Genomic DNA, 17,078 nt, shown 5'->3' with positions numbered 1-17,078 from the left:
TTGAGTCCCTACATAGTCCGCCTCGCACTCTCAGAACATCAGGGAAGAATCTTTTAGAATACTCAAAGACTAGATTAATATCAACTTCCCACAGAACACCCACTGCTATGGCCCCCACATTATGGAACAATTTACCGGAGGAAATCCGTCTTATTACCACTTTAGATGCCTCCAAGAAGGCACTAAAGATGGATCTCTTCAGGCGGGCATGCCCACCCGACCTTCTGTAAAGAAATGGAAGAAATCCCACTTCTGATCGGAACAGCACATTGTAACGGATGTTTTTATTAGTATTGTTGATTCAAGTTTTTACTGATTATTGTTTATAATATGTATTTTAGATACCATTGTATTGTATGTGGTTTTATGGTTGTAATCCCACCTCGGTCCAGTGGGAGAGGCGGGAAAATATAAATAAAATTATTATTATTATTATTATTATTATTATTATTATTATTCTTCACTGGAAAATCCCGTGAATGATTTGTTGCTATTTTATTGCCTGGTTATCCCCCGGTTATTCCTAGGATAATGACCACTGTGTGTGAAAATCTTAATTGCGATTTAATAGTAATTTGCGTGATTTTCACAGGATAAACCCCGTTTAAACTTCCAATTTTCCTTCATATGATAAAGTGGGTTTCCATGGCTGAGCTGAGATTTGAATCCTGGTCTCTGGGGTGATTTGAACCCTGGTCTCCAGATTTCCCTGTGGATGATTTGTTGCTAGTTATTCCTGGGATAATGATGCTTAATAATAATAATATATTTATATTTTCCTGCCTCTCCCAGATGGATCGAGGCGGGATTATAGTTGGTTAAAACACATACATCACTAATAATAATATATATAAAAATACATCAATAAAAATACAGTTGCTCTTAAAAGCTTTGATCACGACATCATGTGAAAATCTTAATTACAATTGCACAATTTTCATGCAATAATCACTGTTTAAAGCCCTGAGTTCCCTGTGTGATAAAGCCCATAGTCCAAGACTCAAACCACTATACCATGGTGGCTATTATTATTATTATTGTTAGGTGCTGTGGTTGCCTAGCTGAGGTCTATTATAGCAGCCAGTTCTGGAAAGCGAGGGACTGCTTTGCTGTCCCAGAACACAACAATTTTTAATGATGTATATTTTGATTATTTTTCCTGTTTGTGTTTTTAATGTTTGCGTTTTGTGGCTTTGTAACAATGTTTTTGTTAATCTTTGTAGGCCGCTTTGAGTGCCAATCTGGGGGGAAAGGTGTGATAGAAACAACAACAACAATTCCATTGTAATCTTAACTGTTTGTAATTTTTATTACTACTATTAATAATACTAGCTTGGAAGGATGTTGGGAGCAGTGTTCTCCTCATGACCCGTTTCAAAGGGGAAAACTTTTAGGAAATAAAACACACATACATGAACTCTGTGCTTTTAAAAGTGTGTGTTTGTGCATGTGTGTGTTGTGCGCCTTCTCTGACTTAGGGCCTGTACAGACAGGCCAAAATATAGCTGCTTTCGGTCACTTTGGAGGCATGCTGTTTCAATGATGCATCATGCGTCCTAAGAAGCCCGAAGTTGCACCAAAGCTGCATTCCAGTCCTTAGGACTGGAGCATGGCTTTGGCATGGCTTCTGGCCTCTTAGGATGCATACATCGTTGAAACAGCATACCTCCAAAGTGACCCGAAGCAGCTTTATATTGGTCTGTCTATATGGGGCCTTATATTAAGATTTTCTTGGCAAGATTTCTTCATAGGTTTGCCATTGCCTTCCCCGAGGCTGAGAGAGTGTGACTTGCCTAAGGTCACCCTTAGAATGGCACATTCCTGAGAGAAAGTGGCTTTCCAGGCTTCTGTCCAGGAGGAAATCCCAAATGTCCTCCATTTTGAGCATGGCTAAGAAGCATGCATTCATCTTTATATATGTGTGTGTTTTTAGCTTTTCTTTGCTCATGTCCTCCATTTGGCTCGCATGCCCTACATTTAGCGGTGGCTTGTCCTCCTTTGCAGTGAGGACAACGCTGAACAAGGATGATCAGATGTCCTAACGGCCAAGGAGGACAAGACACCGCAAAATGTAGGACGCTCGAGAAAAATGGGAGGATGTGACCAACAAAAGCTAGCAAAACAAATCCACGCTCTTATAAATGTAAATGCAATGCATGCTTCTTAAGTCGTGCTGAAAATGGGAGGGCATTTTGGAATTCCTCCTGGACAGAAGGTTGGAATGTAGGACAGGTCCTGGAAAAGGAGGACGTCGGCTCCTAACTTTTCCTGGGACGCGAGCTGGGAGGAAGAGAGGAAGAGGAGAAAGAGGAAAAGAAGAGAAGGAACAGAAGAAGAGGCGGAGGGGAAGAGGAGAAGAGGAGGAATAGGAAGAGGGGAAGGAAAAGAAGAGGAAGAGGGGCAGAGGAAGCAGAGGAGGAGGAGGAGAGGAGAAGAAAGAAGAAAAAGGGGGAGGAGGAAGAGAAAAACCAGAGGAGGAAAAAAAAGAGAAGGAGGAGGAGAAAAAGAAAGAGGAGGAGGAAGAGAGGGAGCAGAGGAGGAGGAGGAAAGGAACAGGAGAAGAGGAGGAGAAGGAAAAAGAGGAGGAGGAAGAGGAGAAGAAGAAAAGGAGGAGAAAAAGAAGGGGAGGAGGAGGAGGAGAAGAGGAAGGAGGAAGAGAAGAAGAAATAATAAGTAGTGGAGGAGAAGGGCTGTGGGCGTCCCTTCTCCTCCCTGTACAGTATATATGTCGAGGAGGAGGAGGAGGAGGAGGAGGAGGAAGATGACGAGCCATTGCCATTAGCCTAACAAGGGACGGGTGGCGGCGGCAGCAGCAGGAGGAGGAGAAGCTGTTGTTGCCGCCACCGCCGCGCCTCCTCCGCCTCCTCCTCTTTTTCCCGGAGCCATCCTTGACACATACATCCTCCTCCCTTCCTTTCTTCCTCGCTCCCTCTTTCCTCCGGGGCGATGGAGGGGGGCCCTTCGGGGCTTGGCTGGGGAGGAAAACTCCTCCGGGGTTTGTGATCTCCTTCCTTCCCCTCCTCTTTCCTCCTCCTCCTTGAAAAGTGGGAGGAAAAGAGGAGAGAGAGAGCTCCATTGTGTTCTGGGGCTTTGGGAACGCATTCGTGGGGCTTGTTTTTCCCCCAAAGAGACGGATATATATCAATTTTAACAACTTTTCAAATCCTTTTGCGAGGGCGAAGAGAAGCCTTTTGGCCCCTCTTTTTCGCCCCTCTCTCTCTTCTATCTCGGAAGGGTGTTTTCCTGGAATATTGTTTTTGTTCTCCAACTCCGACATAAAACTTTCCCTGTTTTGGGCGCCGGGCTCCTTCGATGTGGACTCCGGCGGATTCCTCCTCTTCTTCTTCTTGGACCTTTTGGAACAAGGGCCGGGGGATGAAGTAGTAATGGCGACCCGTTGGGGAGATGGAGACCTCTCCCCGCCGCCCCAGGTCGCCCAAAGCGGGAGCCAGGTAAGGAGTGGCGGAGAAGGAAGGAAGAGAAGCCCTGGCTGGAGGAGGGCGGTGGCGGCTGCTGCTCCTGAGAGCGAAGGCGAAGGCGAAGGAGGAGAAGGGCGGGATTGTGCTCTTCGGGGCTTTTGTGTTTTGCAGGGGAGCGGCGCTAATGGCCGCCCCATCCCTCCCTCCCTCCTCTCCCCTTCCCGCCCGGAGTTGGCCGTTGGGAGCGGTGCGTGGAGCTGGAGGCCGCCCTCGCCTTCCCAGCCAGCCTCCTCTTATTAGGGAGAGAGAGAGAGAGGAAGGGGGGAAGTGAAGGGCTTCCGAAAGAATAAAGTTTCTGCACTTCGGTGGCCTCCTCCCTCTTCATCACCTTGCTTCTCTCCTCCGCCCCATGCTTTTCGCTTTGGGTTCCCTCTCCCTGTTTCTCTCGCACTGGTTTGGCTTTAGGTTGTCTCTTTGCCCTGATAGTTCTTTGGGTTCTCTCCCCCAAATGCTTCCTTCGCTTTGGGTTGTGTTTTCCCCTCCTGCTGCTTTTATGTTGGGTTGCCTCTTTCTTTTCAGACTTCCTACTTTGGGATGCCTCTCCCTCTTACTGGGATCGTCTATTTCGCTCATACTGGTCTTGTTTTAGGTTGCCTCGTTCCCTTATAACTCTTTTGGGTTCCTCCCCCCCCCTATAGACACTTCTTTCATTTTGAGTTGTCTCTTTCCCTCATGTTGCTTTTGTTTTGGGTTGTCTTTCCCCCTTCATGCTTTTATTTTGCTCCTCCATTTCTTTTCCCCTCATAGTACTTTTATGTTGACTTTGGGTTGTCTTCCCCTCGTACTTCTTTTGGATCCCCTCCAATACTTCTTTAATTTTGTGTTGTCTCTTTCCCTCATACTGCTTTTATTTTAAACCCCCTCCCCCCCACCATACTGCTTTTATTTTGGGTTGTCTTTTCCCCTCATACAGTCAATTGTCTGTATCCATGGATTCTTTATCCACGGATTCAACCATCCACAGCTTGAAAATATTCCACACACACACACTCCAAAAAGCAGTGCTTGATTTTGTCATTTTATATTAAGGGGGGGGGGGATCCTGGAGCCAAACCCAGTGGATACCAAGGGCCCACTGTACTTCTTTTGGGTTGTCTCTTTCTCTCACACTTCTTTTGGGTTGCCTTTCCCCCTCATATCTCTTTTGCTTTGGAGTTTTCCCAGTCATACTTCTTTTCTTTTGGCTTGTCTATTTCCTTCACACTACTTTTGGGTTGTTCCTTTCCCCCTCATCCTTGTTTTGTTTTGGGATTTCTTCCTGCCTCCAACATGCCACCTGGGAGGAGAAAAGGGGGACACACAACTCCCCTTCTGTTTTCCCCCTTCTTTGGGGGAAATGCCTGAGGAGAACAGCAACCCCCTCCCCGCCACCACATTGAAAACTTGTTTATAGAGAGGGTGAGAAGAGCTAAGCTTTGCTGAGAGCTTTGATATCCCTTGAAAATCTTTTCCAGGGCAGTTCCCAGGCCTTTCTTCTCTCCTCCTTCCCCCCATTTCCCTTTGTCCCATAGATTTGATAGGGAGGAGTGAGAGGGCCATGCAGCCCTTCCTCTGATGGTGGTGGTGGTTGCTTTTAAAAATTGAGGCCCCTGAATGACACTAAATCCCATTTTCTCCTCCGTCTGTTGTGTGTATGTGTGTGTTTAAGTATATACACACATATTTCCCCCTCCTCCTTTTACAGGGCAACTCCAGCAGCTTCCACAGATCAGTTCTATAGGGCTTTTGCATAGTCTGAAGTCCCTTTTTTCACTTACAGTTGTTTCTGGGGAATTCCTGTGTCTCTCTCTCTAGTTTGGGAAGTTGTGTATTTTTAGTGCTTTACAGTGTGTCCTCATGAAAGCTTGTCTTTAGAAAAGCCCCTGTTTCAATCTTTTATCCCAGGCTCCATATTAATAGTACTAAGAGCATTAAATCTCCCTCAGTCCTGTGCGTTTACTCTACATTACATATCAAAGGTGACTCCTGCTATCTGAAATGTTTATGAGGTTTTCCCATGGACTGAGGCGCGCTGGTGTATTGTGCTGTGCTTGTGTTTATGTGGAGCATATGGTGTGTGAAAGTTTTTACCTCCTGCACGTAAGCCTGTGACGTAGTTGTGTATGTTCTCTACGTGTCGTGGCTTTACACTCTGTAGTTATTTTCTTAATGTCCAGTATAGGCAAATGTATTCTAAACAAATGATCGCAAATGTCCCTTTGAGAAATAGAATTTAATTCTTCTTAAAAATAGTGTTGGTTTAAGAGGGCACCCTTTAATCTACTGCTCTGTCCTTAGCTTACCCTGATGCTTTGATATAACAGTGCCACATGGTATTATGGCGTTGAAAGATCAGTCCTGTATTAAGAGTTCCCTCTGAGATCTCAGCATAGCAAGTCCCAGGAGTGGAGAATTGTACTGTATTGGGTTATGTTTGTGCCTTAGTAACTTAAATGCATTTTTCATCTACTGTGTGGAGGAATATCACTGTTGAAAGTGAAGGAAGATAAACAGCTAAACCTTACAATTATTTGGTGGTGAGGAAGATGTGGGACTAGGTGTTGTTCATATAATCTGCCTATCATTAGTTTGGCAAACCATAATGAATCCTTTGCAGATGAGGCATACAAAATAGGTGAGATCATATCATTCTATTGAACTAGCTTTTATTTGTGGAAGAACAAACAGGTTTTCCTATCTGTAGAAAGGACTTAGTTTTTTAAAAAGCAGAATACAGTTGGCACTTCACATTTGCAGCCTTGACTTTTGAGGATTTGATTATTTGCACTTTAATTAATATGTTCTCTCTAAAAATCACTAGGCCCTCCAGCGCAACTCTGCCAGAGGTTGCCATAGAGTTGTGTTGGAGAACCTAGAAGTTCCTAGAGAAAACACTTCTCTAGGTATTTGTAGGTCCTCCAGCAGGATTCTTCAGTCCACTTCTGGCAGTTGTTGACCATAGAGTTGCACTGGAGGACCTGGTGATTCCTAGAGCAGGGTCCTCTCAGATAAAAAGAATAGGGTTTTTTATTTGCAGTTTTTCCACATTCACAAGGGCCCTGTGACCCTACCCCAGCGAATGTGGATGGACCACTGTTCTCCCCCACTTCCCATTGTACTTGGTGTGAAGCTTTCATACCTAATTATGAAAAAATTCCATATTATTTTATTAACTAACTCAGTACTGTGTATGCTCATATATAAGTCTAGAAATTTTAGTCAAAAATTGACCATAAAAACTAGAGTTGACTTATTCATGGGTCACTTTTAGTACCGTACTTTAACTCTTATTTTAAAAAAGGAACAATCCCCTGGGGAAAGGCAAGAGTACAGTCAGCCCCTCTTATACACAGATTTTTTATACACTGATTCAAGCATCCATGGTTTGAAAATGTTAAAAAAAGTATAAATTTCAAGTATCAAACCTTGATTTTCCATTTTTTATAAGGGACACCATTTTGCTATGTCATTATATTTAATGGGACTTCAGCATACACAGATTTTGTTATACATGGGGGATCTTGGAACCAAACTCCAGCGTATCTAACAAGGGTCAACTGTGTATATAATCTGTCCTAGAAGCACTGACCCCACTATTCTCTTATCCATCCAGCTTTTAGGATGAACACAAACAGTTATGTCTGGCTGGAATTTTGTTAAGTTCTTTGGCATTGTTTTCCTTTGTTTCATCCTTTAGATCCTTGGTTACGTGGCCCTAAGTTTTACCCTCGACTTACAGGTCTTGCCGAAATCCAAAATTTTGGCCCCAAAACCTGCCCTTGGCTTATACATGAGTTCAACTTATAGTATATATGCCAGACCTGCACAACTTGGCAGTAGGTAGGGGCCAAAATTAAAATAGGTTGAACTTCTTCGGGCCGCAAATTGGTTTTAATTAAACATCAATAAATTATTATTAATTAATAATAATGAATGTTGTTAATATTAATTCCATCCTCTCCCTCCTCTGCCCGGCCCTCTTCCCAGGAGAAAGCCGAGCAGCACAGGAGCCTTGCAGGAGGAGTGTTTGCCCATCCTCCTACACATGGCCCTGTTTTCAAAAGCAGGCTGAGCAGCAGAGGAGTCTTGAAGTTGTTCCACATCCTTGCAGGCTGCCCAAAATCCTTTGGCATGCGGCATGTGGCCCCCAGGCTGTAGGTTGTGCAGGCCTGATACACAGTATTTTCTATTCTGTGTTCTTCATTCAAATTAGAGTACTACACGCTATATGGTTGTTTAGTTTAGTTCTTCAGTGTGAGCTTCAATATGGTGGATATGCTTTTATTTGGAAGATATTTAATGCAGCTTCCTTTAGCAGTACCTGGATTTAAGAAGGGAGAATTCAGTACTTCAGGCTAGTATACGTATCGGCTAGGGAACTGGTAGGATTATGTGTAGTTTGCATACACCGTAACTGATCTGTGGAGACTACCTTCAGGGTTGTAGAGTGAGGTTTAGCAGGCCGTTTGCATTTCATAATTTCTTTGAAGTAATATTTGTGTCACCAGTGATAAATGATGGTTTTTGGAACATAATTATGTGATGATTTTTTATTACATGGATGCCTTTTAAAAAAGATTCTAGGTGTCCTATGGATAAGATATATAAAAGTTAAAAACAGTAAATATAGTTGTGAAGTCAAAGGTTTTCACAGCAGCATCTATAGTTTTTTTGTGGGTTTTTCGGGCTATGTGGCCATGTTCTAGAAGAGTTTATTCTGACATTTTGCCAGCACCTGTGGCTGGCATCTTCTGAGAATGCTGGCATGGAAGAGAGTGGGGTATATATACTGTTGGTTGAGAAGAGGTGATTTGCATGTTAATCTGTGTATTGTTCTGATAGGGCGCACCCTTGTGTGCCTGGCCTGGGCATGCGCGCCAGGCGCACATGCCATTAGAAATAATGGAGGTCGCTCCTCCGCGCATAATCGAGGTCACGGATCTCAGATCTGCAAGTTAGGAGAGGCGACTGTAGTTCATAATATAATAAGGGAACATTTCCCCACCCCAGTAACAAATGTAAGAATTATCAGTTGGCCTAAGGCACTCTAAAATCAGCCAATATTTTCAAATCTCAGTATTTTAAGGCCAATATTTAGAATCTCTGGGAGTTTAGAAGTGTTTTATGTTGGCACCCAAAACATGACAAATGTTGGAAACAGGCAAGTCTTCCTAGAGAAAGCGATCTGCAGTAGGGACCGTCTACTGAAAACCGTCTCCCTCTTATCGCAACCTTTTAAAGTTCCTTCAAATGATGATCTCATTGTACAAGCAGATAGAGGACAGAAGAGACATTCAGTCAAGTGTTGGTGTCTTGAGCTGTATAAGGTTTTAGAGGTTAAAACTAGCACTTTGAATTGGCCCCAGCAAGGCCTGTTTGGCAAGAATGAGGGTTATATAATCAAACCTTCTATTCCTTTTGAATTGGGCTACTGCATTCTAGCTGTACTTTCCAAATTGTCTTCAAGGGTAGACAGATTTATACAGTCAGACCTCCACATTTGCAACTTTGGCTTTTGCAGATTTGGTTATCTGCAAAAATGATGAATAAATTCCAGTGTCCTCCAGAGGTCATGCTGGATTCCTAGAGAGAAGACTTCTCTAGGCATTTGTAGGTTCTCCAGCACAACTCTGTGGTCAGCCTCTGTAGAAGTTGTGAATCTGTTGTGAATTTGAGATGTTAATTTGTTTGTTTGTTGTATGCTTTCAAGTCATTTTCAAAGGAAAAAATAACACAGTGTTTTTTTTAATTTGTAGTTTTTCCACTTACATGGAGGTCTTGTGTTCCTAACCCCAGTGAATGTGTAGGGCCCAGTATAATGCTGTATAGAAACCCATCCTGGAAGTTAAATGAATGTTGGGCCTTTGGTATTCTCTGGGGTTTGGTTCCAGGATCCTCTGGAGTTTGGTTTGGTTCCCTGTGGAGTTTGGCTCCCTGTGGAAACCAAAATCCATGGGTGCTCAAGTCCCATTATATGCAGTTGCTCAGTAAAATGATATACTTTATATGAAATGGCAAAATATGGGTATGCTTTTTGGAAATTATTTTGGGGAATAAGGTGCACTGTGCCTTTAGTGAGTGACTTAAAACTGCCTTCTAGAGTATGAGAGGTATGCTTAGAATATTTGCAATGTATATAATGAAGTGTCTAAGATATGGGACCCAAGTCTAAAGATGAAATTCATTATGTTTCATATATACGTTATACACATAGCCTGAAGTTAATTTTAAGCACAATATTTCGAATAATTTTTGCATGAAACAAAGTTCATGTACATTGAACTATCAGAAACCAAAGGTGAAACAAGCTCAGCCACCCATTTGGATGATTTTGGATTTTGGAAACATTTGAATTTGGAATTCCAGATAACCTGTAGTTTCTCTAGAAAATGGAGAAGAATTTGCAGATGCCCTTGCAATTATTCACTGAATGTTACATACATATCTATTATTATTATTATTATTATTATTATTATTATTATTATTATTATTAATATTATTAATATTTTCTTATATCCTGCTTTTCTGTCAACATAGGGACTCAAAGCAAGTCAGTAATCCCAAAGCAAGCCATTTCTAAATAATCCTGGACATATATCATAGAATCATAGAATCATAGAATCATAGAATCGTAGATTTGGAAGAGACCACTAGGGCCATCCAGTCCAACCCCCTGCCATGCAGGAAATCCAAATCAAAGCATCCCTGACAGATGGCCATCCAGCCTCTGTTTAAAGACCTCCAAGGAAGGAGACTCTATCACCCTCTGAGGGAGTGCATTCCACTGTCGAACAGCCCTTACTGTCAGGAAGTTCCTCCTAATGTTCATATAAAGTGTTCTTTGCTTTTATTTGTATAACCCAGCTTCATCAGAGTGTGGGAATCTTACAGTACAGTATGGAGCAACTCAAGTAGCTTCATTTATGAATTTAATTATCAGTTTACTTTTGGCTTCATTGCTAATTCCTGAAATGTATCTCTTTTGTGCTTCCCTTTGAACTCTTTGGTAATGAAACTGCTGGCAATGCGATGGCACGATATGTGAATTTGATTGTTCTATGCTTTCAAGTCATTTTCAACTTTTGGTGACCCTCAGGTCACCAAACCCCTCAAACCCCTACAGCACACTAGCTACCTCAAGTATGAATAGTATATTTTTAAAAATTTGAGAAGTGGAATTCATCCAAATTCAAGACATATATACCTTACATTTCTAATACAGAACTAAGTAATTCTGAAATGGTTTCTGTACTAACTTCAGTGGTCTGTATTTTACTTTTGTGCTGCTCCTATATTCTTCCATATGTCTTTTGTTGTTGTTGTTGTTGTTGTGTGCTCTCAAGTAGTTTCCAACCTATGCCTTAGGAAAGCACAAATACCAGTTAAGATAAAATTCTAACAATCATTTTGTGTTTGGGCTAACGGATTTGAACCAAAGATTACTGTAGAGATTGTATGATGTACTTCTTAGTATGCACAGATTTGGGAATTGCTGTTGGATCTTCTGTTTCAGTGAGGACTGCAAATGTTTACATGGCCACTTCTGTGGTAAGAGAGCCATAATGTACTAACCTTTGGTTCTGATGAAGTAAAATTACAAATTGTCTTTGTCTCAAGAAGATGTGCCAGTATTGATTGAACAGGTTCCTTCAGTTATGGACCTGTTAATTTGTTGTTTGCATGTTTGCTGAGAAATAAGCCTTGCTGACTTCAGTAGGAATTTTTTCACAAGTAAACATGTATAGGATTACAGTCGATAGTACAGTGCTAGAGGATTTCTTGGAATGCACTCCATAAAAGCTGTTTGGAAACTTATGTGAGCCAAGGTTTTTTTAATTGTCTGTGTATTCTGTTAAGTAAACAAATTAGTGTATTGAATGAAGAATAGGATGAACAAGTATAGGAATTCAGCAACAGAAATTTCCAGTTATTACCTGAAACTTCTTCAGATGCATTGCTGACAAATCTCTCCTTTATATCTGTAATACACGATATTCTTCCACAACCTGCTTTCAGGATTTGGAACATTCTGCTATAGGAAGCTAGGCTGTGCGCCTCCCTGTTGGTGATCCTTCTGATACTCTGGGCTGGAGCAGATGGGCAGGAAAAAGCCTCTTGATCCTGGGTTTTCTGAAGGTGGGTTGAAACCCCATTGTCCATACCGCCTGCTCCCAAGGCAAGCCAAACACCCACGGGGTGTCCACACCCTGCGGCATCAAGCTGTGCCACGTAGTTATTTTTGGGGGGGTTATCTCCGCACCATGCATGTACACTATTGCACACCACCTGTGACCCAATTACCTGCTTCTTCCTGCTGAGATGCCATTCCATTGGACAGCTGCCCATATGACTGGCCACACAGTCGCCCGTATGATGCACTGCCTGTACAGTGCATCGGTGTGCTGAGTGATATGTTGGCAAAGCACAATCATGGAGGCTCCCCATACATGCCCCTTCACTCCATGCTCCCTTGTTGGACTGTCTAGTTTGCGTATGTTGTAATTACATCCACTGCATTATTGGCAATTGGGTTTTTGCTTTGCCGCAGTCTTGTACTGGTATTGAGCTATTTATACGCTGATGCAAAGGTGCACATTTTCTGCCCCAAGTCGGAGCATCCCAGCTTCTTTTTGCTCAGGTTTTTAGCCCTGGAGCACTGCTTCCTTTCACTTTCTACTCGCCTTTGCCTTGTGTGCCATCTAAACACCCCGTCTTCAAAGCAGTTAATAGCTGCTTTATTTGACCAGTGTGGTCTACTCCTCAGATAGCTTTTTGTTCAGTTGAGACTTTAGCATTGAGTTGGATTTGAACTGAAGGGGGTCTTTTTCATTATTGTCTTTTCCTTCTTTTATGTGTTGCATCTGGGTTTTTTTAATATGAATTCTTTGTAGTCATTGCTGAGATAGAAAGGCTGGCTATCAGTGTAATAAATAATTTGGAAGTTAGTTCAGTGAGAGTTTAAAAGTGGAAGCAATGTCTGTCAGACACTTCTAGGTTACATCAGAGGAAGAGAGGGCAAACGACTGAGTTACCTACATATCTTGAGCACATTCAGTCTTATCTTATTTTGGAAGCTAAGCAGGGTTGGGCATTGTTAGTACTTGAATGCAAGATCACCAGATATCTTCAGGTAAGGCTAGAAATCTGTCTGAAACCCTGAAGAGCTGCTCTCAGTTAGGGCTGCTAGTTTGGAGCTAGGTGGACCGATGGTCTGACTGGGTATAAAGCAACTTCATATGCTCCTATCAATAGGAAAAAATCCCATCTAAGCACAGTGTTGGGTTTAATTTTCCTCCTGTAACATTAATGTATGCTGTACTTTGGACAGGTGAAAGACAAATGAATAATGTCAAACTATTCAGCCTTTCCATTGGGACTCCTTACAAAGTGCCTCCAAATAGACTTTTCTGTGCTTCTATAGAACTCGGAAACGTCGCCTTTTGCTCTGTAACTTCCAAAGTTCCAAAGGAACATGGCCATAACTATGGCTTTTGCAGGCATTCTGAGCGTTTTAGTTGAAAAAGTAGCATCTGCAGGTCCTGGCTGTTTAGGTTACTGAGTGTAGTAACGCAGAGGCTGAACAAAATAATTTAGTCTTTTAGTTCTGTGTCTCACTTCTCTCCTGACTTAATTTTTTTGCTTCTGTTGGCTATGTTGAAGTATAAAAGGCACTGTTCTCTTTGTACTGTTCCTGACTGTAGACAGTTGTGTTCAAGGGCCATCACAGTGAGCGTTAGGAAAGGCAAGTAGCTGGCTGTGAAAGGGCTTAATGATACTTAACTGGAAGTGAGGCAGCACCTCTGCAAGGGGGCAAGGTTCACTGAGCTTTCTATGTATTCACCTCTCTTGTGTCTTCCTGTTAGCTCCCCTCAGATTGGATGCTAATCTAGTAAATGGAATTGGTGTGTCAATTCAGGTCAGCCTGCTGCACAAGGGACCCTTAATGGGGTTTTTTTGTGCACTGATGAGGATTTTTATGTGAGAATGGAGAATCTTTGCTGCCACTTAACAGACTTCACTTGCAGCTAAATAGAACTGTAATGTGAATAGATTTTTGTCTATAAATATTTGTGTTTACAGTTTCTCCCTCCCTCCCTCTCTCTAGTGACAACTTGCCAATAAAAAACATTCTTTGTTAAGGCAAAAGACAAGATGTTTCACATTGTGAAATTTCATCAAAATTTTGTGAGTGCACTGGTAGCGGCTCAGTTTTCCCACCTTTGTTGTGAAAGGTACCACGACATTATAAAGCCAGTAGTAAATCAAAATACAGAACTGAATCAGTACTAAAACTTATATTTACAGATTTTTACTTCTGAGTTGGCTTTTTCCTATTCAGAAATTAGGTAAATGAGTAGCAAGCTTGAAGCAAAATTTGAATTCTTTCCCCAAAGCTTTGCATGTAGTTAATAAGCATGGTATGCCATATTTTAATTCCAAAGTTTAAGATTTATTTATTTGGCATTCATCTTGTTCATAATGATATTACACGCTTCTCTGGAGGTGAATTCTGTATGTTCTAATGTTGCTTTGCATTTTTTAAAAAGATGTAATTTTAAAAAGATGTTAATTCTTGAAGAAATCTGTTGTCTCTGGTCCTTGAGATGTTGGTGGAGCAAAACTCCCATAATCCACCCTGTACCATTGATTTTGCTGGATAGAGTTGATGAGAGTTGTAGGCTGACATCTGCAGGGCCATATGTTCCCTTCTCCCAGTCTAAGGAATTTATGCTGTGGAAACTCCAGTGATAATTTGATAGGCCATTTCAAATATCAGATTTTTGGGAGATTCAAAGAGCTGAGAACAATAGAGTTTCCAAGTACGTGTTTTGCACAAGTCTCTGGTCTTTCTGTATCTTAGCGTGTGACACTGCTTAGAGTTATGCATGAGCAAATACTGTTGAAATTAATAGGACTTGCTTTGTATATCCACTGGTGTAGTTGCTGATTTACAGCTAAATCCACAATTCAGTTATGCTGCAGTTTCAGCCTGTCTGGTTCTGTTGACTTCACTTGGGGGTAAAATACTCTTAAATGATTGTATTTCAGTTAAAATGGGTTGCTAATGGGTGGCATTTTTCTGGATACCAGTAAAAATCTAGTTGACGAAAAAAAAGAGATGTAAATATATACACTGTGTCAACTATGCTTTAATAATACACTTGTCACTCCTAGTTTGTAAAATTCCTATTCGCGGTCTTGAATTTCTGTGGATAGAAAGCCAGGAGGGTGAAAATGGCACTCAGGAGCACCTGGCCATTATATCCAGTAGGGCTTGGATATTTATGATTCGTGGGGGGGGGGGGGAGGAGGAGGTCTGGAATGGATCCCTGTGAATTGGGAGGGACAACTGTATACAGAAAAAGGCAGACTTGTTAGTGACTTACTATTATTATTAATATTATTATTGGAAGCATTGAACAAATACTTCTGAAATCAGTAGGATTTCACATAAAAAGGTCAGTATTAATAAAGGTACTTCATTTTAAGCATTTCTAACCACTGTGAAATAATTGATTTTATACAGACTTAATCTAGCTCAGAGATAGAGAAAGAGGGGTGTCAGCTTTTTGGGGGGGCCGTGTTCAAACTTTTTTTAATCCATACGTCCCTAGGTACTCTAAGGAGAGTCTTTAGGGGGGCAGTTTCTCCACCCTCTTGCTGTGGGCAGTTTAAGACACAGAAAAGGTCTTTTTACCCAACAGGGAGTGACCTAGAAGTTTTCTGGGTTACTTGGTGTTGTAAGAAAGACCGCTCCTAACCCTAAAATGGGCTGAGGGGGGCAAGCTATATGAGAAACTGCACTCTAACCCTTGGGGCATTTGGGGGGAATTTTTAAAAAGGCTGTATTACAAAAATGCAACCCTCCAAGGTTTCTGAGTAGGTTGGTACAGCCCACTGACCCCTTACAGTTGCCCAGCCCAGTCTTGGGAAGAGATACACAAAACAAGATCCTACTGATTTCAGCAACTGTGTGATACAAAATAGTTGAATGACTTAGGACCCGGACATACAGGCCAAAATAAAGCTGCTTCGGGTCACTCTGGAGGTATGCTGTTTAAATGATGAATGCATCCTAAGAGTCTGCAAGCTGTACCAAAGCCATGCTCCAGTCCTAAGGACTGGAGCGCAGCTTTGGCACAGCTTCTGGCCTCTTAAGATGTGTGTGTCATTTAAACAGCATACCTCCAAAGTGACCTGAAGCAGTTTTATTTTGGCCTGCCTGTTCAGGCCCTTAGTTGTGACTTTTATCTTGTGAATTTAGCTCAGATTCTGTGTGCATATGTGATTTTTGGTATAAAGAAAACACCTGTCTACTTGCTATCATTGTCACTTTAACATAGAAATATATATCCTTGTGGCAATAGCATACTAACAGAGATTGACAGATTTTCAGAACTCATTCCACCCCATTTCCCAATAAATTGTGGGTTTAAAAAAAATCTCCTCACAGAAGAATTTGTTCTATGTTTTTCTAAAAATATATGTTTCCCAAAGTACTTTATGTAAACTGTATTTGTATGGGGGCTTTTTTCAAATACTGGTATATAATCTGTGAGCACATTTCACTTGTGTGCATATTTTTATGTCTCTTTCTTTCACAAAAAGATGTGTATCTGGCTTGGACAAATGCATTTTTGACATACAATTCTTTTTTGGCACACAATTCTTGAGTTGGCTTCTTGGGTGGAACGTTGCATTTTAAAAATCAGCAGAATAGATTTCTCACCCTCCTCTACCCCAGAATTGTGGTTGCATTTTAGAAACGTCAGCTATTGTAAATAGTCAACATTGGAAAATCTTCTGTTTACCAACTAAAACTTACCCCCCCCCCCAAATGGAGGAGAATATAAAAATCAAGACATTCTTACCTTCTGTTTAACTAGTGACTTCTATTTTATATTGAAGGTTACCAGAGAATTTTGCACACCCAAACAAAACACGCATCCTTTTGCCTTTAGTAATAATGCATCCTGAGTTTTCTAGGGATATAAATGTTTCTGTGAGAGCTTACTATACTTATGTCTACATATAATTCTGTGCTGTAATTCAGCTATGGAAATTGTCTTACATATTTTCATGGATGAATGAGTGGGTTGATTCTAGCTATTGTTAATACTGGAACACCCAGGGATTATCAGGACCACACCTATACAGTATTGGGCAGAAAGAGGCCCTTTCACCTTGTATCATAAAAGTAGTGAGATGACTCATTGTATTGGACTGGTTGATTAAACACAAGCAAACAAGAGATTTACCAAGATGTGGACTTTCATCCCCTTGTGTCAAATTAGATTGTAGGATCAGGAACTCATTAGTAAGATTCTAAAATGTAAGGTTGTTTCATGTACTTTTTCTTGGGTGGAAATAAACTAATGTTAAAATGGAAGTAATCCTATTTGAAGAATTTTGTAGTACAAGTTTTTGTGTGCCTTCACGTAGTTTCCAGCTTAATGGTGACCTAGGGGTTTTATTGGAAATGTTTGCTCAGAGGGGTTTGTCCTTGCCTTTCTCTCAGGCTGTGAGAGAATGTGACTTGCCAAAGTCACCCAGTGGGTGGCTAAACAGGGATATGAACCCCAGTCTTAAGAGTCAAAGTCCAGTGGTCAAGCCACTACA

General features: G+C 41.5%; 1 protein-coding gene across 5 annotated transcripts in view; it reads left to right on the top strand.

The window, feature by feature from the left end:
* Window positions 1–2,617: 2,617 nt before the first annotated feature.
* The window catches only part of ARHGAP21 (Rho GTPase activating protein 21), a 132,758-nt gene continuing 118,297 nt past the window's right edge, over window positions 2,618–17,078 (top strand). For 4 of the 5 annotated variants that reach the window (XM_089533382.1, XM_089533380.1, XM_089533381.1 and 1 more), the window contains exon 1: window positions 2,618–3,452. In XM_089533382.1, coding sequence (XP_089389508.1) covers window positions 3,387–3,452 — 66 coding nt within the window. In that variant the 5' untranslated portion in view covers window positions 2,618–3,386. Of the gene's footprint in view, window positions 3,453–11,577; window positions 11,595–17,078 lie in introns of those variants that run through there. The other variant, XM_089533383.1, reaches the window with a different exon arrangement.

The sequence above is a fragment of the Sceloporus occidentalis genome, unplaced genomic scaffold, assembly GCF_023333645.1.
Source record: "Sceloporus occidentalis isolate IW3139 unplaced genomic scaffold, rSceOcc1.0.p SCAF_7, whole genome shotgun sequence".
NCBI lineage: Eukaryota > Metazoa > Chordata > Lepidosauria > Squamata > Phrynosomatidae > Sceloporus > Sceloporus occidentalis.
Note: the sequence above shows the minus strand (reverse complement) of the source record. Positions and strands in the feature narration are given on the sequence as shown.